Source organism: Bison bison, unplaced genomic scaffold (assembly GCF_000754665.1).
Source record: "Bison bison bison isolate TAMUID 2011002044 unplaced genomic scaffold, Bison_UMD1.0 scf7180017864097, whole genome shotgun sequence".
NCBI classification, from domain to species: Eukaryota; Metazoa; Chordata; class Mammalia; order Artiodactyla; family Bovidae; genus Bison; species Bison bison.
In genome coordinates, this window is record NW_011494669.1 from 1765381 (window position 1) to 1787969 (window position 22589).

The 22589-nt window shown below is 41.4% G+C and overlaps 1 protein-coding gene across 11 annotated transcripts in view; it reads right to left on the bottom strand.

Annotated features, from left to right (window-relative positions):
• Positions 1–22589, bottom strand: part of SLC16A12 (solute carrier family 16, member 12) — a 100297-nt gene that overhangs the window by 12634 nt on the left and 65074 nt on the right. For 9 of the 11 annotated variants that reach the window (XM_010838521.1, XM_010838519.1, XM_010838518.1 and 6 more), the window contains 2 exons: positions 9663–9911; positions 1445–1548 (listed from right to left, as the gene is read on the bottom strand). In XM_010838521.1, the coding sequence (XP_010836823.1) occupies positions 1445–1548; positions 9663–9772 (214 nt within the window). In that variant the 5' untranslated portion in view covers positions 9773–9911. Of the gene's footprint in view, positions 1–1444; positions 1549–9662; positions 9912–17672; positions 17838–22589 lie in introns of those variants that run through there. The other 2 variants (XM_010838524.1, XM_010838514.1) reach the window with 2 other exon arrangements.

The following is a 22589-nucleotide window of genomic DNA, read 5'->3' on the forward strand; positions in this document are numbered from 1 at the left end:
TCCGAACTCAACCAATGAGCAAACGGTATACAGTAATTGTGTACAAGAGGACTCAAGGCCTTGGATAGAATTTAAATACACTGCGTCTAATGTGACCCTGCTTTAGCTCAACGGTTCACACGGTCATTGTGACCACAGTGGTCACTGAAGGCCATTTATTCCTCTTTGGGGGATTATAAATATTCTCCAAAAGATAACAGTGGGAGAAATGAGTCACCTGCATCCTTCAAGAAAGATAAACATGGCAGTTCTCAGTGCCATGAGCACGAGTGTGCTCACACAAAGACAATGACTACTCATCTGACCCTGAAAATCAAGTGATCATCTTACCGTTTTAAATTAAAAAGATAGGCTAGAAAACCCGAGTTACGATTTTTTGATCCCTTCTGACCTTCCAGTGTTATCAGTAGTGTCAACTTAGTGGTCTTGTGAAACCTAGAATGGCACTCAAATTCCTTCCAACCAAGGAACTACATCAGAACAAATCAACCAGCTCCTGATTATGTACACTTTTCTAAAAATAAATATGAATCAGAACCTAGAATGGAATACTGATGTTATTTATGTTACTAAACCATATAGTATTTTCTTCTGCAACCAAGATATGGCCTGAAGAGATCACAGTTTTTTAAAAATATTCAGGAGTCAATAAATGAAAGGATTAAGTGGGTCAAGCCGGCAAATAGATGATTTCAATTGGACCCGATCTCATAACATTTCTATGACGCTCATGTAGTAACTTTGGTTGGAAATTTTTAAAAATTTACTGTACAGATGGAATGAGAGACTCCATGAATCTTGAGATCACTCTACACATTATATATAGCACCTCTGTGGTTCTGGAAGGATATAATAGCCATTGTGAATACGCTTATCTTATGATTGCAACATTCTATTTTTCCACAATACTTCTCTAAGAATGAAGACTTATGCATGAAAAATGAATCAGTGAGCCAAAATTTGAACCCTCTGGGAAGGAAAGAGAGTGAAAACAAAACTCGAGGCATGATGTACATGTTACTGGCACTTATTTAAGGAGACTGCATGGAAATGACTCACAGTGCCCTCTAATGGCTGTTTACATGGCTGGAAAATAAGGGGGCAACAAGACAGAGTGTACAGTGTACAGTTAGCTGCGTCCAAAATCAGGACGAGTCCTGTGATGCCTGGCTCCCTAACTTGATACGGAAGAACCAAATGGTAAGTATCCAACCGACTGTACTCACGACCTGGTCCATCCGACATCAACCAAGAACATGAATTCCAACACCATGTCTGATTGAGTTTGGTTAAAGGCAGGATCATATTTTTCCTTTACATACTTTTAGTCAATTTTTACCATAGCCCTTCTACTCAGAAAAACAGGTCATCAAAGACAGTGGAAGGTCACTGTTATGTACAGTTCAAAGGGAGCCAGTAATTGTCTATCCCTGGAGATACTTACCACAGAGCATGGTCACACAGTCTACAATGGAATGGATCCAGGCTGTCTGTGCATAATCCTGAGAGAAGTATGTCTGGAACTCCACAAAAAAAATTGAAATACATCTGAAAAAAAGTGCAAGTATTTTAAAGAAAAAAAAAAAAAACACAATGAATATAGATTTGAACAAGAGCTTCAAGTTTTGGTTCAATCAGCTGTTCCAGTCTCTAAGGGTTTTAATTGATTTTGACTGATTTTCAATGATACATTGCTGGTCCATTGTCAGTGGGAAATCAGAAGCTAACCATTGGACATTCTAAGGGATAAGACCAAGTGTTCATTCACTACAGGGGCTGTGAAGCCAAGTAGATGTGAAGATCACTGCTGTAGGAAAAGTCTTGTGGAAAAGACGGCAGGTCAAACACATGGGTTCTTACTCAGCTTAGTGTTTCACTAACATCTGTAGCTTCTAAGAGATGGCTGTACAAGTTATGATTTGACAATAAACAGTTATACATCACCCAGCAATTTCACTTCTAGGTTTTAACCAAAGTTAATAAACAGATAATGGTGATAATAATAATAGAAAATAATAATACAAAAAAAAGATACACATATATTGTGGATAACTATTTATAATAGCCAAATGTTGTCACCAACCTATTTGTCCACCAGTACGGACTGGTTTAAAATTAAAAGATGCTGAAATGATAAGGGACTGAAGTTAAAAGATGCTTGCTCCTTGGAAGAAAAGCTATGACAAACCTAAATAGTGTATTAAAAATCAGACATTACTTTGCCAACAAAGGTGTCTAGTCAAGTCTGGTTTTTCCAGTAGTCATGGATGGATGTGAGAGCTGGACCATAAACACGGCTGAGCACCGAAGGATTGATGCTTTTGAACTGTGGTGTTGGAGAAGACTCTTGAGAGTCCCTTGGACTGCAAGGAGATCCAACCGGTCCATCCTAAAGGAAATCAGTCCTGAATATTCATTGGAAGGACTGATGTTGAAGCTGAAACTCTAATACTTTGGCCACCTGATGGGAAGAGCTGACTCACTGCAAAAGACCCTGATGCTGGAAAATATTGAAGGCAAGAGGAGAAGGGGACGACTGAGGTTGAGATGGTTGGATGGCATCACCAACTTCATGGACATGAGTTTGAGCAAGCTCAGGGAGTTGGTGATGGACAGGGAAGCCTGGCATGCTGCAGTCCATGTGGTTGCAAAGAGTCAGACATGACTGAGTGACTGAACTGAACTGAACTGAGGGACTGCTTAAGTAACTTAGACATAGTAGACATAACGTCCCATGTCTGGCCTCTGGGAAGTGAGGTCACTCAGTCGGGTCTGACCCTTTGTGACCCCATGGACTGTAGCCCACCAGGCTCCTCCATGCATGGAATTTTCCAGGCAAGAGTACTGGAGTGGGTTGCCATTTCCTTCTCCAGAGGATCTTCCCCACCCAGGGATCGAACCCAGGTCTCCCACATTGCAAGCAGATGCTTTTACCATCTGAGCCATGAGGGAAGCTCCCTTGTGGAGTTACAGCATATTAATAAAATGAAATATTTATTAGGTATTTGATTTATTGACTTGGAAATAAAGTCATAATATAATGTTAAGAAACAAAGTAAGTTACAAAATAGTTCACATAGAAAAGGCTTATTGTTATAAAAACACAGTTTATGTAACAAAAAAAGCCTCAAAGCATATAAACCAAAACGTATCCAGCCATTACATGTGCATGGTGATGTTGTAAATGTTTTTTATTTTGTTCTGCACTTTGAATTATTTGACAGTGAATATTTCTTATACAGAAACTTATGTGTGTGTACATATACATATATACGAGAGTATGTATACACAGACAGAAACAAAGAGACAGAATTTTTTATGTTGAAAAACAGAAAACTACTTGGGAAAAACAAGACATAAGTGAGTCAGAAGCAACAGTTTATACCATCGTACAACTCAGAAGGAACCTCACACAGATTAGTAGGGTGTCTAATGCAGGCCAGGAAGCTTTTAGAGCTCTAAGATACAGGGAAAGAAATCAGGCTTGCAGCTGGGGATGAGATAGAAGGGTATCTGCCTCCTGGGACAGGCCTTACATTCCAGCTCCTTATGCTTCAACAACTCCTGTTGCTGCTTCTGCTGTTGCGTTGCTTCAGTCGTGTCTGACTCTGTGCGACCCCATAGACGGCAGCCCACCAGGCTCCTCCATCCATGGGATTTTCCAGGCAAGAGTACTGGAGTGGGGTGCCATAGTAGCCTGTTATTTATTCTCCCTGACTCTCCAGTTGCTGTTGGAAGTGAAGGTGAGTAGATGGGAAAGTTAAAGAAGAGGGAAGAGAATGAGGAAGCATGAGGACAGCAGTGTTAGGCAGATCTGGCTTTACAGTTTACAACCTATACAATTGCACAGAATCTGACACTTAGAGGCATAAAACTTGGTTTAACTCAGCTGTCACTGTCTTAAAATTCCTTATAATTTTATCTTTGAAGTTGGGTTTTGTAAGTGAAGTCCACTGGGACAATGAAGCATGCGTGTGAGCAGAGAAGAGCCACAGATTCTTCAGTCTGCAGTTCTTAGAGACGCTCCAGGGCACAAAACTCCAGTAGACTCTTGTGTGGGAGTCCAGTAAAGCTCAGACTGAGTACAAGGTAAGTGTGTTATACCTACAACTGAGTGATCATGGACAAAGGGCAAGAAGAGAGACCAGGCTTTTCTTTCAAACCAAATCTTGCTTCAAATGCAGAAGGCAGTGATGCTGTAAGAAACACAAAGGTCAAGGATTCCTATCAGATCCTTTGTTATTCATGTTGCTTCTCTGTATTATTTGGTCCCGTATGCTGAAAATGATGACACAGAAGGAAAGAAAAAGATGGGGCTACTGGTAATATTAAGATGATCAGTGGATCTGTGCTAGTTTCCATTTTTCTTTACTCAGAACAACACTAAAAAGAAAACTAAAAACATCATGAAAAATCAAGATAGATTACTGAAAAAGGAAAAGCTTCCTATTTTAGTACACTTTTGTGTGCATAAGTCTGTGCTCAGTCGCTAAGTCATGTCTGACTCTGCAATCCCATGGATTGAAACTCACCAGGCTCCTTGTCCAAGAGATTTCCCAGGCAAGAATAATGGAGTGGGTTGCCACTTGCTACTCCAGGGGGTTTTCCCAACTCAGGGATCAAACCCAAGTCTTTTGCATTGGCAGGCGGATTCTTTACCACTGAGCTACCTGGGAAGCCTTTTAGTATATTTACCAGCCCTTTATTTCCTGCCTTTTGGACAAGAGGCCTTGCATTTTCCTCTTGCATTGCTGCTGCTGCTAAGTTGCTTCAGTCGTGTCTGACTCTGTGCGACCCCACAGACGGCAGCCCACCAGGCTCCCCTGTCCCTGGGATTCTCCAGGCAAGAACACTGGAGTGGGTTGCCATTTCCTTCTCCAATGCATGAAAGTGAAAAGTGAAAGGGAAGTCGCTCAGTCGTGTCTGACTCTTTGCAACTGGGTCCTGCAATTATGCTGCCAGTCCTGGTGATAGGAAAGAGCAAAGGGATGGGATAGGATGCTAAATTCTAAGTCCCAAAGGTGCTGGGGTGGAATTTGATGTGCAGAGGATAGATTAGGTTCAGCACTTGTGGAAGTGTCTTCTCTCCACTAAACAGTTTTGGGAAATTTAAAATCTGTGGGGCTATGTTTGTCTCTTGTGACTTTTTTTTTATCTTGTTCTATTGTCATTTCGTTTTGTTTGATGCTTTTTTTTCCAACTGATATGATTAGTCATATCAAACTGTAAGCATGCAAAATTCAAAAGTAACACTTGAGATTCTTATCTAAACATGTGAGTAGGCTTGTCAGAGGTAACATTTAATAACTACATACACAGACTTCTGAATGACTGTGACTTTTACGAAATATGAGAGGGATTATTGTTGTCCTTTCCTTTATTCTCCAAACGGAAAGGACCATGGAACTTTTTAGATGGTAAAGTTTTATGATTTATGCCTTCTAAACACAGACAGTGAAAACTAGGAGTCCTAACCACTAGAGCACCAGGGAATTCTCTCTATAAATATTTTTTGAATGAGGAAGAATAACAGACAAGAAGAAAGGTACTTCGGCTCAGATTTTTCCAGAAGGTGAGAATCACAGGCATGCATATTGGCTTTGACAGGCTTTACCCAAGTGTTGGTGCCAGAGGTGTTTGCCTCTTCAGAATTGAGAGGCCACCAAGAGGGGTGCTGCACAATGATGAGCGCACATATTACAGAAATGTAAAACAAGCCTAAAGCTCCATGGATATTCAGTTGAGGAATTAATCTAATTTTGGCCCATTGGGAGTGGTGACTAGACAATCAGGAAGTCTCCATGAAAGGGGCTTCCCTGGTGGCTCAAAGGTAAAGAATCCACCTGCCAATGCAGAAGACTCAGGAGATGCAGATTCAATCCCTGGGTGGGGAAGATCCCCTGGAGGAGGAAATGGCAACCCACTCCAGTATTCTTGCCCAGAGAATCCCATGGACAGAGGAGCCTGGAAGGCTACAGGCCATGAGGTCACAGTCAGACACAACTGAGCGCACACACAGGCTAACCCTGGCATGACCTTAAAGAAAACAAATGTTATTGGCTGTACATGTGCTTCTCACCCCAGATTATTTTTGCTGTCCCTTGGAATATTTGGGCATCTGACAGATGTCAGCAGACCTGGTTTCTGATCTCTGATTCCCATGCTGAATAACTGAGGGTTGCAATAAAGCTTCTAAATCTCTCAGGGTCTTGATTTCCTCATCTATAAATTAAGCATTTGGAGAAGCAAGACTGTATCAGTCAGATTGGATTAGATTGTGCTGCAATAGCAAACAACCCTGAACAGCCTCCAGGGGTTAGTAGGTTTTGTTCACGGTATCATCCAAGTGGTGTCTGTTATATCATTCTCAAAGATACTTTCTCTCAAGGGGTCAGCATACCTGCAGCCTCTGTCTTGTCACTGTGCTGGAAAATTCTTCTCTGGCTCCTGGAGAACTGGGAGCTGACAACAACTGATATTTGGTGAAGACTGTTTTTTCCCAGTTGATGACGTTATCCACTAAGTCAGCACAGTAAGTAATCCACTGGGCAGCGCAGCCCAGTGGTTAGAAGCACTGTCACTCACCCACCATGTGACTTTGGACACATTATTCAACCTCTGTGTGTTATCATAAGGATTAAATCACTTAATCAATGAAAACTGTTTGGAATAATGCCAACAAACACAGAGTAAGTGCTCAGGTAACATGAGAAATTATTTACAGGAATTGAGCTGTTGCTATAAGAGCGTCACAGTTTCATAGGACTCTAGACATCTGTTACAATTAAGTTAATTTAGCCCCAGAAGAATTTGAGAAAAATAGGTCTCAGAGATGGGGGTTTCCTTTAAACAAACATTACTTTTCAAGTATCAACTCCAATTAATTTTTCAAGTTACTAATAGAATGCCATGTAATTCCACAATGAAATGAATTTATTAACATAGATAATGTGTTTGGTAATAAGACATCTTGAAGCAAAAACAGGTAATCAATGCATATTAACAAGCACAGGGAGCAAATAACAATAATGACTGCTTTAACAGCCTGCACAACCTTAAGCTTTTTATAAATTTTATGTGTAAGAAAGCATTACCAGTTACAAGGCAAGAGTGAAATATGATTTAAATGGTAGATTTAATGGTAGCATTATTTGTAAAGCAAAAGCCAGGAGACAATATAAATGTCCACCAATAAAAACATTTTAAATACATTATGGACTCATCTATATGAAATCTTAAGTACCTATTTTCAGTGAGGTAACCCTTGTGCATTGTTGATGGGACTATAAATTGGTACAGCCACCATAGGAAACAGTATGGGATCCAACAATCCCACTGCTGGGAATAGATCCAAAGGAAATGAGAGCCCTAACGAGAAAAGATACCTGCATCCCCATGCTCACAGCAGCGTGATTTATAATCGCCAAGACGTGGATGGATAAATGGATAAAGAGGGTGTGGTGTGTATATACAATGGAATATTATTCAGCCAGGAAAAAAAACGCAAGGAAATCCTACCACTTTGCAACAATATGAAAGGGCTTTGAAGGTATTTTGCTAAGTGAAATAAGTTAAACAGAGAAAGACAAATACTGTATGATCTTACTCATATATGGAATCTAAAACAATAATCAAACTCATATAAAAAGAGATCAGACTTGTGGTTACCAGAGACAGAGGGTGGGGGAAAGGGGACTGGTGGGAGGTGGTCAGGAATACAAACTTCCAGTTATGAGATAAATAAGTAGTAGGGATGTCACGCACAACATGACGACTACAGCTGACACTATGGTATGACATACAGGAAAGATGTTAGAAGACTACATTCTAAGTGTTCTCTTCAGGAAGAGAGATTTTTTTCCTCTTTTCTTCTTTCTTTCCTTTTCAGTGTAGTTATATGAGAAGGTGGATGTTAGCTGAACCCATAATATATGTAAATCAAATCATCATGCTTATAAACGATTATATATAAAGTAGATAAACAATAAGGTCTCACTGCATAGCACAGGGAACTACATTCAGTATCTTGTAATAAACCAATGGAAAAGAATAGGCGTCCCTGGTGGCTCAGTTGGTAAAGAGTCTGCCTGCAACGCAGGTTCGATCCCTGGGTAGGGAAGATCCCCTGGAGAAGGAAACGGCAACCCACTTCAGTATTCTTGCCGGGAGAATTCCATGGACAGAGGAGACTGGCGGGCTACAGTCCATAGGGGTCACAAAATCGAACAGCTGAGTGACTCACACTTTGACTTTGCTGTACACCAGAAACTACCACAACACTGTAAATCAAACATACTTCAATAAAAAATCATCAATACGTATGCCTTGAACTTACATAGTGACTAAGGTTGATTATTTCTTAATAAAACTTGAAAAAAGTGGAAAAAAGAATTAACTGCCCGGTAGGCACTGATCCTCTGAACCGACAAACCCCCGTGTAGGCTGCTCCTCGCCTCTGTCTTCAGTTCTCTTGGCTGCTTCCTGGTGCTTCATACTTTTCTCCTCCAAGCTTATTCTGCTCAAGGACCCTGCTCTCAGCCTCTCCCAGGAAGCTCTGAAGACAAGTCTTTGCTGCCAGCCACAAGCCTCTTTTTTAATTTCCAGCCGCCCTTCTTATAAAGCACCAAGCTCACTTCCAGAACTTTCCTCTCATCAAATTATATATAAAATAGATCAACTATTGATGAAATGCTTAAATGAATGATGAAAGCTTCTGCATGGAAGAACCAAGATGAAAGATTCCTTTTAACTCTATGACCCCTCACTCCCAGAACACAGGATCCATAAAATAGATGGGAGAAAAATCAGACTCAACCATCACATTATTTTAAATAAATCTACAGTTTATGATGACACATAACAAAACCTTATTGTAGCAAAAACAAACACTGCTTCTTTCCTGCATTATCTGTTTGTTATGGGGAACACATCGATGCTTTTATGGATGGTGCCAATCAAATAAAGTTATGTAGAGCAGCCTAGGGAGAGTTGCCAGAGAAGAGAGTTCAGTCTGACCAAGGGAGCTCTAGAGGAAAGAGCTGGCACATGCAGATTTCAAGTGTGTATTTATTCCAAACGTAAATAAGGTGAATGCATCTCAGTGTATGGCCATTTAATGCAAGTATATTCAACACTATGCTCTTGAGTAAAAGAAAAAGAGGACCCATGACCAAAAGAGATGAGAGAATCCCTGCATTTGTGCTGTTTCTCTCCTTCAACCTAGAGTTCAGCCTCCACTACCACAGCCAAGTGCAAAATGAAGCAAAAGAATTTCAATTTTAGGCTTTAAGCTTCCAATGGCTTGGTATCCTGGTGAGCCGAGAGGCTCTCGTGGCTGTTTTGAGCTTATATATTTGTCCTTTGTGGGATGAACTGCTTATGAAAATAAATGTCCGGCAATAGCCATGATATTTAGTCAAAAGTGTCGTAAAACTCCAGGTTTATAGGTCAGATATTATAAAAAGAGATCCCTATCCAGTGTCAGAAAATGACATTCCTTGCAAAGAAGAAGATATCTGAGCAGTCAAAGGAAACACACACACATATAACACACATATATACATTTATTTTCACAAAGACAGGTTCAGAGATAGAATGAAGCTGAGTTAGGAAAAAAGACAAGCCAGATCATAATAATGAATCAAGAAGAAAGTCCCGCCTACCTGGTTACCGCTCGGGTGCAGATGGTAACAAGGAAGCAGCCAGCCACGATCATCCAGCCCCAGCCTCCATCGGGAGGGGAGGTAGACCGAGCTCTCTTTACTTTAGCCATGCTTTCAATTCCTCTTTCTTCTTTTCCAAGTTACTCCAACAGCCCAGTTATGATCTTGGAAGGGTTTGCCGTCCAGTGACTTCCTGTTGGCATTCAAGATTGGCATAGAGTGCTACCTGGCACATGGGTTATTGGCCATCTAAAATAAAAAATCAGGACATATTTGTATTTCATTGCCATATCCAAAGATAGTTCTTCACTTGCTGAAAATGATTATCACCTTTCTCTTAAATATGAGTATTTGTGACTATGAAAACTGGACTGCAGCAGAGACAAGTAGTTCTTCTTGGAACCCATCCCTCATCTTCTTTTTAATAACAGATCCTCTCAACTTTCAAGTCAAGTCTAGGATGGCTGTTTAAACTATTTTCCATACCTTGAAGGTAGATGTGGCAACGTGGTTTAGTTAGACTAAAGGGATGTGAGCAACATAATACATGCCACTTCTGGTTCCTCAGCTCAAAGGCAAAGGATGTCTCAAGACACGCACCACCTCCTTTCCCACAGACCGGAACATGGATGAGGAGATGAGACAGCTCCAACCATACATGCCTGAACATTGCCCTGGGGGCTGGCAGAGCTACGGAACAGGAAGAGCCTGGGTTCTCAAACGACTCTGTGGGGAAGAGGTGCCTCTCCAGGTCTGGGTTTCACCTACTCACTATTATGCCAAAGGTAAATATGCCTCAGCTGTATTTGTGCTGTGCTGTGCTGAGTGGCTTCAGTTGCGCTGACTCTCTGCTACCCTATGGACTGTAGCCCGCCAGGTTCCTCTGTCCATGGGATTCTCCAGGCGAGAATACTGAGTGGGTTACATGCCGGCTCGCTATGCTGGAGTCTTTCAACAGCTTAGGCTATGTCTTAATTATTATACTAAATGATTCTGACAGTAACTGCTTTGGCATTTCTGACCAAGAATGCTATAATTCTTAGATGGAAAAAACTGAAACGAGAATGAAAAATAATGAAACAGAATACAAAGCCCAGAAACCAGTACATAATAATTCAATAAAACTAAATAAGGTAGCGAAGAGGGATGGATGGAAAAAAAAGATTATTTGCTACATCCTGTTAAAACTCTCCATTTAATTTTTGACTTTCTAGATAGATCAGAATTACACGGGAAAAAAAAGTAATTTAAAATCTAGGTGAAAATACAGGCAAACATTTATCTGATCTCTGAATGGGAAAAGGACTCCCTGCGGTGTAAAGTGATATCAACAAATTAAGGGAAACTTTTGTTGATTTGTCCAAATCAAAATTTAGCATTTATATACATTAAACCATATGATAAATACAACCAAAAGGTAAACCATAGACTTGGGTGGGGGAGGATATTAGCAATGCATGATTCAATATCTGCAATGTTAATTCATTAATTCAACTACTGACACTTATGGAGTATCTAATATATGTTAGGCATTATTCTGGACACGAAGGATTTGATGGTGAGCAAGACACAAACACATCTCCTTTGGGAGATTCTAAGGCTCCCCTATGGTCTCACCTCCTGCCGCTCTGTTCTTTGTGTAATCCTTTTCCTTGCATTTCCGCAGGACCTATGATTCCCTTCTCACCAAAATATGGCACATGTGATGGGACAGGTGTGACTAGTTCATGCTGAGTAAGACTCAGACTTGGGCTTCCCTGATGGCTCACTAGTAAAGAATCCGCCTGCCAATGCAGAAGATGTAGGTTCAATCAACGGTCTGGGAAGATTCCACATGCCACAGAACAACTAAGCTCATGCTGCTGCTGCTGCTGCTGCTAAGTCACTCCAGTCGTCTCCAACTCTGTAACCCCATAGATGGCAGCCCATCAGGCTCCCCCGTCCCTGGGATTCTCCAGGCAAGAACACTGGAGTGGGTTGCCATTTCCTTCTCCAATGCATGCAAGTGGAAAGTGAAAAATGAAGCTGCTCAGTCGTGTCTGACTCGCAGTGACTCCGGGACTGCAGCCCACCAGGCTCCTCCGTCCATGGGATTTTCCAGGCAAGAGTACTGAAATGGGTTGCCATTGCCTTCTGAACTAAGCCCATGAGCCACAACTACTGAAGCCCTTGAGCCCTAGAGCCCATGCTCTGCAACAAGAGAAGTCACTGGAATGCAGATAGAGAGTAGCCCCCATGGGCTCATGCAGCAACGAAGACCCAGAAGAGTCATAAACAAATCAATAAATATTAAAAAAATAGATGTTATATCTAGTAGTTTTTTTAAAAAAAGCCTCACTCTGGCTAGCTGACTTGCTCTTGCTCTTTCACAGGCCTTAAAAAAGGAAGCTGCCGTGTTACATGCTGCCATGGAGAGGGCCATGTGGCAGCAAACCACGTGGCATCTGAGGACAGCCCCCAAAGGCTAAAGTGACAGCAAAAAGCTAAAGTTCTCTGTCCTACAAGAGAAAGGAAATGAATTCTGCCAACATGCCAAGTGAGCTTGAAAGCAGATTTTTCCCTTGTTGAGCCTCCAGTAGAGAACACAGTCTGGCTGACACTCTGCAGCCTTGGGAGACCCTGAGCCAAGCACCCAGCTAAGCCAGGCCTGGGTTTGGTCCCATAAGAACTGTGAGATCAAGTGTTTCTTATGGTATACTTTGGCATGTCCAGCAAGCTTCTTAATTAGAATTAAAGATGAATTCTTTATGCGGCTACATAAGAGTTTTAACAGGTGATTTTTCCATTGGATTGAGCCAATCACCAGTTTTGGGTAGAATTTTATTATGATCAACAGAAAAAATTTTAAGTAATATTAATTATATGAAACATTATGTCAAGTATGACTAAGCATGTATTGTTTGGCGAACACAGACCATGCACCATCTGATAAATTATAGACAAACCAATTTAAAATTTAAATTTACTTTAAAATCACAACTTTCTCAAGAAAATGGCACACAGTAAAATCTTGCAAGCATGGATCTTTTAAGCTACTGGAACAAATTGGCAGCTTTGAGTTCAAAGAGCAAATGCAGAACAAAGATAGGGAGCCCAAGACAACAAGAGTGACTCCATGTAGACAGACCTCTTAAATTTGCTTGTTTTCAAGACTCAGAAGGGCCCCTCCTTCATCTTAATTAGCCATCCTGTGAATGTGGAGAGACTGACAAAGCAGATGGAGTGAACGGCTGGAGAGGATAAATCTGTCAGAAGTACTAGAAGAGCAGTATTGGTACAAATATTCAGTCTACTGATTGACAGAAAGTCAAAATTATTATCTGAAATGCTAATATTGCTAATCACTGGGCTGGGGACAGTGAAAGTGAAAAGCGAAAGTATTGTTCAGTTCAGTTCAGTTTAGTTCAGTCACTCAGTCATGTCTGACTTTTTCAACTCCATGGACTGCAGCATGCCAGGCTTCCCTGTCCATCACCAATTCCCAGAGCCTATTTAAACCCATGTCCATCTAGTTGGTGATGCCATCCAACCATCTCATCCTCTGTCATCCCCTTCTCCTCCTGCCTTCAATCTTTCCCAGCATCAGGGTCTTTTCAAATGAGGTGGTTCTTCATATCAGATGGCCGAAGTATTGGAGTTTCAGCTTCAGCATCAGTCCTTCCAATGAATATTCAGGACTGATCTCCTTTAGGATGAACTGGTTGGATCTCCTTGCAGTCCAAGGGACTGTCGAGAGTCTTCCCAACACCACAGTTCAAAACCATCAATTATTCCATGCTCAGCTTTCTTTATAATCCAACTCTCACATTCATACATGACTACTGGAAAAACCATAGCTTTGACTAGATGGACCTTTGTTAGTAATGCCTCTGCTTTTTAATATGCTATCTAGGTTGGTCATAGCTTTTCTTCCAAGAAGCAAACGTCTTTTAATTTCATGGCTGCAATCACCATCTGCACTGATTTTGGAGACCAAAAACATAAAGTATCTCACTGTTTCTGTTTCCCCATCTATTTGCCATAAAGTGATGGGTCCGGATGCCATTATCTTAGTTTTCTGAATGTTGAGCTTTAAGCCAACTTTTTCACTCTTTTCTTTCCCTTTCATCAAGAGGCTCTTTAGTTCTTCACTTTCTGCCATAAGGGTGGTGTCATCTGCGTATCTGAGGTTATTGGTATTTCTCCCAGCAATCTTGATTCCAGCTTGTGCTTCATCCAGCCCAGCATTTTGCATGATGTACTCTGAATATAATCACTGCAGATGGTGATTGCAGCCATGAAATTAATAGATGCTTACTCCTTGGAAGAAAAGCTATGACCAACCTAGATAGCATATTCAAAAGCAGAGACATTACTTTGCCAACAAAGGTCCATCTAGTCAAGGCTATGGTTTTTCCAGTGGTCATGGATGGATGTGAGAGTTGGACTATAAAGAAAGCTGAGCATGGAAGAATTGATGCTTTTGAACTGTGGTGTTGGAGAAGACTCTTGAGAGTCCCTCGGACTGCAAGGAGATCCAACCAGTCCATCCTAAAGGAGATCAGTCCTGGGTGTTCATTGGAAGGACTGATGTTGAAGCTGAAACTCTAATACTTTGGCCACCTGATGCAAAGAGCTGACTCATTTGAAAAGACCCTTGATGCTGGGAAAGACTGAGGGCAGGAGAAGGGGACGACAGAGGATGAGATGGTTGGTTGGCATCACAGACTTGATGGACATAGGTTTGGGTGAACTCCAGGAGTTGGTGATGGACAGGGAGGCCTGGCGTGCTACGGTTCATGGGGTCGCAAAGAGTCAGACATGACTGAGCGACTGAACTGAACTCTGAATATAAGTTAAATAAGCAGGGTGACAATATACAGCCTTGACGTACTCCTTTCCTGATTTGGAAATTGTGTTCAACTGTTTGTGACCCCATGGACTGTAGCCTGCCAGGCTCTTCTGTCCATGGAATTCTCCAGGTAAGAATACTGGAGTGGGTAGCCATGCCCTTCTTCAGGGGATCTTCCCCACCCGGGGATTGAACCCAGGTCTCCTGCATTGCAGGTGCATTCTTTACCATCTGAGCCATCTGGGAAGCCCCAGGCTGGGGACAGAGTCATACCCAAAACACTGGGCTAAGCGAAAACAGCATGGAAGTAGCTTTTCAGACCATTTCGATAGGCCACGCTGCTATGATGTATCGTTATAGACAGTATCTCATTTAACTTTTACAGTAACCATAGGTGTGTGTTTTAGTTGTTCAGTCATGTCCCACTCTGCAACCCCATGGACTGTAGCCCACCAGGCTCCTCTGTTCATGGAATTCTCCAGGCAAGAATATTGGAGTGGGTACCCATGCCCTTCTCTGTGGGATGTCCCCCACCCAGGGATCAAACCCAGGTCTCCTGCTTTGTAGGCAGATTCCTTACCATCCGAGCCACCAGGGAAGCCCACAATAACCATAGACAGTAGGTATTATTATCCCTATTTTATATATACACCAGCTCAGACTAGAGAGAGTCAGTAATTTTCCTATTATTAACACTATCAAGCAGCAAAAGTGGGACATGAATCAGTCTTTTCCTAACAATGCCTGACACTGTTTCCACCACCTTTCATCACTCCTTGATGTAAATTCATATACACTTTTATTTAATCAAATGCAAGTAATTCTTGCTGAAGACACACCAGTAGGATGACATTAATTACAGCCTGATGCAGCTAGAAATACAGTTCTTTACATGGTACCATTGGCATTCCCCTGGCATGCCTAAGGTCACTGACTTAATCAGCCAGGGAACTCGCCAATGTGATGATATTTGGAGATGGGGGCCTTTGGGAAATGATTAGGTCATGAGGGCCCCACTCTTGCAGAATGGGATTAGTGCCCTTTTAAAAGAGACCCCAAAGAGCGCTTCTGTCCCTTCTGCCATATGATATCACAGTAAAAACAGGACCCACGAAGAGGGTTCTCACCAGACCCTGAGTATGCCAGTGCCTTGATCTTGGAATTTCCAGCCTACACAACTATAAGAACTAACAATTTGTTGTTTAGGCAACCCAGTCTGTGATATTTTTGTTGTAGCAGCTGTATCAATTAAGAAACCTAAACATTCAGATTTCCAAACTGTCTTGAAAAACTTAGAGCACTGAAGACATTGGTCTGGCATTCATCCGTGGCCCCATCAGCTGGAGCCAAGAATGGCACTCCTCCTTTGGATAAGGCCTGTACATCCCCCTCCACCCTCCCCTGACCTCCTGTGCTGCCCAGTCTCTGCGCCGTTTCACTCATGTATGACCCCTGCCGGGTCCCTGGAGGCAATAAGATCTTCCACTTCAGCCGGTTCTGTGTCGCTATAAACCAGCTTCTTGAACAGCCACATCTGAGTCGTGTTCATGGCATGCTTTATGTCTAGCCTCTGACACTTTCAATAGGACTAGCATTTGAGTTCTACCAACACTTGCCTACAAATGCACACGATGTAATAACTCACAAATTGGACACAATTAGGTGTCATGAAATGACAGAATCCGTTGTACAAGTGAAAAAGCCAGAGCTTAGAAACATCTGCCTTGGTATAATCCTAGCCTCTTCCTAGGGTTTTCCATTAAAATAGTCCCCAAGGTTAAACTGTTTTCCAATTTAAGATTATGGATCCATCTACCCATAAATGGCCTGTGTGAGACGTCTGTGCTGCCTGGCACTTGAAAAACTTTGAGACAGGCAGTGCGATGCAATAGCTCTTTGGAAAGCAACATAGTGCAACATATCAAGAATTAGAAAGTTATTCATGTTCTTTGAAGAGTAATCTCAGTTCTGGGAAGTTAGCCTAAGAAAACAACTCAAGAGAAGCTAAACACTATGAGAAAAAAATAATAGCTGTGCTTTGAATAACATGTAAAACCAAACCAGTGTAAATGCTTGACAACTGGGAAGTGTCTGGAGAATCATGACATATGAAACAAATGGGACAGTAGTCAATGCTTTAAATTATAAACTAAAAGATGATACTGTAATATGGGAATCATTTATGATACAATGTTAAAACAAAAAGAGGACTCTAGAATTGTGTGTACAATGTGAGGTAAGCCATGCAAAATTTCTATAAGGGTTGTATACTTGTGTCATATGGAGTGGGAAGACTATACAGAAATATAGCAGGATGGTATAATTAAGTTGGGCTTCCCTGGTGGCTCAGCTGGTAAAGAATCCACCTGCAATGCAGGAGACCTGGGTTCAATCCCTGGGTTGGGAAGATCCCCTGGAGAAGGGAAAGGCTACCCACTCCAGTATTCTAGCCTGGAGAATTCCATGGACTGTACAGTCCATGTGATAATGATTAATTTAAAAACTTAATTCAATACCATAATATACATAATTTTCTGAAATACATATTTCAGGTTACTCCTGCCGTATAAATATGAACACAAAAATCTCTTTTGTATAGTTTCTCTAGGACTAAAAAAACCCGTATCATTTATTGATGCTGTACATTAAAAATTAGGTGATTATCCCATAAAAGACACAGGGAAGGTAACAGCCCCTGGCAAAATAAAATGTCCTGTTTCCTTACAAAGATATTAAACATCATTAAGTCCTGTTTCCTTACAAAGATATTAAACATCATTAATTTTTACTTTGCCTCTGCTATCCCCAGATGATTCCATTTTCATTTGTTTCAATTAGACATCTTCTCTTTGGCGTTCCCACATCTTATAAGTTAAGAACTAACTGGTGAGTGTCTCTCTAAAAATATAATTGCATAAATCCAAATTAAAAGGTAAATAACAGTATAGTAAGCAAAGGTCTGCTGATTAGAGTCAAGCTGGGCAAAACCACAGACCACGGAACCTCCTCACAGGGTTCCAGGGTGGGAAGAAGGGACCTCTCTGAAAACATCAGTATGCGAGACTATTAATAGTTCCTCATGAATAGTCACTCTGGAGCCTCACAAATCTCAGAGATAGGCACAATTTTCCCTCTTCCACGAGGATGAAACCGAAGCTCACAGAAGCGAAGGCACTCACCTGACAACACTGTATGAATTGAAATGGAGATAAGGAACTCTGGTAGAGTTTAGATCGCGCACTCGCCCATCTGCCCTCCAGACTTCAAAACTGTTATTGTGTCAACAAGCCACGGTAAAGCTTGAGCACTCGTTCATGTGAGTGAGTGACCAAGACCAAAGGAAGTGGGGGTGGGGGGGGTGGGGGTGAGTTGAGGAGAGAGGTTAACCACAGGGTTAACTCAAGAGTATGCGGCTGCTCACAAAACAACACGTGAGTCTCTTTCAAAACAAGTCATGTAATAGATTTATATGTATTCAGAAGAGATGCACAGGTTAAACAAAGCTAATCTAGTTTCCTAGACACTTTGGAGCAGTCTGTGGTTCCCCTGGAATATTAGCCTGAGCTTCTTGTAAATAATTAACCCACCTGATATGACACAGATATAATGGAAACATCGTTATTGAGTTAAGAGCATACCTAAAACTATAGGCAAAGAGAGTACATTTCCATCAGGCCATTCTTCATTTTCCCAAGCAGCCTTCCATTTATTTCATTTTAACATCCAACCACTAAAATATAATTGCATTCTGCATTTCATTCTGGCTTCAGGAAAAAAAAAATTGAAACAAAAGATGCTCTATATCATGATGTTCCTCTAAGTGAACGTGAAGGTGAAGTCGCTCAGTCGTGTCCGACTCTTAGCGACCCCATGGACTACAGCCCACCAGGCCCTCTGTCCATGGGATTTTCCAGGAAAGAGTACTGGAGTGGGGTGCCATGGGATATATGTTCCATTTCACTTTGTCCCCTTTACTTTCAAAAATCTACTCATTTGCAAAGAATTCTTGCTAACAGTCAATCACCTTCAAATAAAGCACTCCATTTGTAGGGCAAATCTGTCACATTGCCCTCCGTAAAGTTTTCTGAAGTGATCCCTCTATCACTAGAAAAACTGCACATCTTATAGACAGAAAAGGCACTTATTTGGGTAGGCTTCCAACACTGTCTTTCCGTTATTCTTCCCTCCTCAATCCCTCCTTATTTCCAGTGTCTTAACTTTCAGTAGTATCCGTACTTTTTAAATTGGTTTGCTGCCTTGAGAGGTAAAGGTGAGGCAGAAAGATACCAAGAGTGGGATTCGAGACCACTGGGTCTGAGTGACACTACTTACTTGCACGACACTGCGTGATATCACTTCCTGTCACTGGTCCCCAATCCATAAAAACAAGCCATCAAATTACTGATGTCAGACTTCAAACCAGTTGGCTGATTGTTAAGTGTCTCTCCCCCAATATCTAAGATTCCTGGTAGACATGGTATCGTCTTTTTTACTGTGGAAAACAAGGACATGGATTCCATCCAGAATAAATCCATCTGTAAACAAGAAGTCACAGGAGTGTGTTGCAGGGGAAGTTCCCACCACACAGAAAGGGAGTGTAGAAACCTATGCCACGAAAGGAAGCGGAAATTTTTTTTTGCCACTATGAGTGGCATGTGGAACTTCCCCAGTTTGTGTGTGTGAACGGTCTCTTGTGTCTGACTCTTTGTGACCCTGTGGATTGGGCCCACCAGACTCCTCTGTCCATGGGATTTTCCAAGCAAAAATACGGGTGTGGGCTGCCATTTCCTACTTCAGGGGATCTTCCCGACCCAGGGATTGAACCTGTGTTTTTGCATGCCCTATGTTGGCAGGCATTCTTTTCCACTGCCCCACCTGGGAAGACCATGGAACTTCCTGGACCAGGGATCAAATCTGCCACCCCAAATAGTGGAAGTGCAGAGTCTTAACCACTGGACCAGTAGGGAAGTCCTGAAAGAGGTTACTCTAAATGTGAAAACCTGTTAGAAACTTTTTTAGATTGAGGTATAATTTACATACAGTAAAACACAACCATTTTATGTCTACATTTTGATGACATTTGACAAATGTACACACTCATGTAACCTCAACCACCACAATCAAGATACAGAACACTTTCATCACCCCAAACATTTTTTCATGCTCCTTTGCAGTCAGTCTCCACCAGCCTCAGCATTGCATTACCACAGGTTTGCTCTCTGTTGATAAAGATGAGTTTTGCCAGTCACTATTTTCATAAATATGGAATCACACAATATGGACGATTTTGCTTCTGGCTTCTTTCGCTTACGATAATATTTTGAGATTCATTCATGTTGCTGTGCATATCTGCACCTGATTCATTTTATACTGTGAACAGTAATCTGTTTTATGAATATATTACAGTTTATTTATCTGTTGGTGGACATTAGGGTTGTTTTCAATTTTAGACCATCATGAATAAAGTGTCTGTGAACATCTGTATACAAGTCCTTTGTGGACACATGTTTTAATTTTCTTGAGTAAATACCTAGGAATGAAATTGCTGAGTCATACTGTAAGTGTATATTTAAACTTAGAAGAAACTGCCAAACTGTTTTTTGACATAGCTGTGTGGTATTACCAGTAATATATTAGAGCTCTGAGGAGGGCATGACAACTCACTCCAGTACTCCCGCCTGGAAAATCCCATGCTCCCAGAGGAGCCGTGGGGTCACAAAGAGTCAGACATGACTGAGGAGACTCAGCACAGCACACGTATTAGAACTCCAGTGTGTAATGCAGTCTCATTGTAGCTTTAATTTGTACTTTCCCGACTACTCATGATGTTAACCATGTTTTATTAACTATTTATATATCTTCTTTTGTGATGTTTCTGTTCAAAAAGCATGCTCATTTTTAATTGGATTTTTATTTTATTGAGATACAAGAATTATTTATATAGTCTAGATATAAGTCTTTTGTAGATATTTGTATTATAAATATTTTTTCTGATCTGTCAGGAAGCATTTAACAGGAGGCTTCCTGTGTGCTGTTTTGGATCTGTCAGGAATTCTCTGTTCCTTATTAATTCCTGAATACCCAGGAATTAAGAGGAGAGGCAAGCCTCTCCCGGGGGCTGAGGAATCTGGGCATTTCCTTCATTAGTGTTTCTATATGGTGATAAGTACCCTTTTCCTTCTTGTGAACCATACGGTAAAAGTGATTGTTTACAACTCTCTCTCTCCTTAATATGGATTGCCTATGTTTTGTAAGTCTGGAATTTTAATCTTTATCTTTGCTGAGAATAACTACATTGTAAGACAGTATATATGCCCACACCATGTTGATTACAACACCTTTGCTCCATCAGAGCTCTGGTCCCCGTGTCTTTCTTTCTCTCTCTCTCTCCCTCTCTTTTTCAGGCTGATCCCCTGGAGCACAGAGGCTCTCTGAGTTCACTTTCCTGCCCGGGCTTCTAAGACCCTCTCGAGAAGGCGCTCTGCACCTTCACCCCATCGAGAGGGCGCCTGAGGCCTTCGTGAACAGAGCAAGCCCCGTGTAGGGGCTTTATTGGCTTTCTGTGTAAACCAAGGAATATCAGCCTCTTTCTCTCCTTTACTTTCTTATCGTCGACTCTGGACCACCAGGTTCTGGTCCATTAAAGGACCTCAACACTTATCCTGTGGCTTTCCCATTAACTTCTCAATGGTGCAGTTTTGAAGAGCAGAAACTATTACTTTTTTGGTGAACTGAAATTTATTATTTCTAAATATTAGTAGCTGTTGCTGAAACTCAGCAAACTGGCACTCAACCCGTGCCAAATAGAAACACGGGAGTGGGGTTTTAGGTTAAATAGAAAAGAATAGCTCTTACTGTTTTGCCAGGCAAAGGGCAGCACAGTAGGCTAATGCCCTCAAGATTATGTGTCCCACCCTGGAGGGGGCAGTGAGGACTCTTATAGTGTTCAAGTAGCAGAGCACGATCAACTTGTGGACAATTCTTGGATTGGTTGGCATCAGGGTGAAGTTTCGAACATCATCAACCTGCTAGTTTCAACCAATCTAGGTCAATCTGGCCTGGTGGCCAGCAATTTTCATTTGGTGCAGGTCTGCTTCCTGTAAAACAACTTAGGAATGTGTGCCAGCCCTTTATCTATATAATTTGATGATTCTGTTATGTGGTGGATTTACAGTCTAAATTGTTACCACTTTCCCAGCCCAACAGCTATTCTTTGTTCCTGCATCTTTACATGTACCAATCATTAAATCTTGATTTGATTAAATCAGTATTTTGCTTCAAGGGCATGGGGGCTTGTACACAATTTTAGAGTGAACAATTAGAAATTGGAATTTTAAAGTATTGCCTTACATTATATTTCATCAAAAGTCATGAGATGCCTGCGAATGATTTTAACAAATGTATGCATTATTTGCTCATTGCTGTTGTTACTGTACAGTCACTAAGTCATGTCTGACTCTTTTCAACACCATGAACTGCAGCATGCCAGGATTCTCTGTCCATCACTATCTCCCAGAGTTCGTTCAAACTCACGTCCATTGAGTCAGTGATGCTATATAACCATCTCATCCTCCATCCCCTCCCTTCTCCTCTTGCCCTCAATCTTTCCCAGCATCAGGGTCTTTTCAAATAAGTCAGCTCTTTATATCAGGTGGTCAAAGTACTGGATCTTCAGTTTCAGCATCACTCCTTCCAATGAATATTCAGGACTGATTTCCTTTAGAATGGACTTGTTGGATCTCCTTGCAGTCCAAGGGACTCTCAAGAGTCTTCTCCAACACCACAGTTCAAAAGCATCAATTCTTCCGTGCTCAGCCTTCTTTATGGTCCAACTCTCACATGACTACTGGAAGAACAATAGCTTTGACTAGACGGACCTTTGTTGGCAAAGTGATATCTCTGCTTTTTAATACACTGTTTAGGTTTGTCAGCTTTTCTTCCAAGGAGCAAGCATCTTTTCATTTCATGGCTGCTGTCATGGTTTACAGTGATTTTGGAGCCCAAGAAAAGAAAATCCGTCACTGTTTCCACTTTTTCCCTATTTGCCATGAAGTGATGAGACAGGATGCTATGATCTTAGTTTTGTTTTTTGTTTT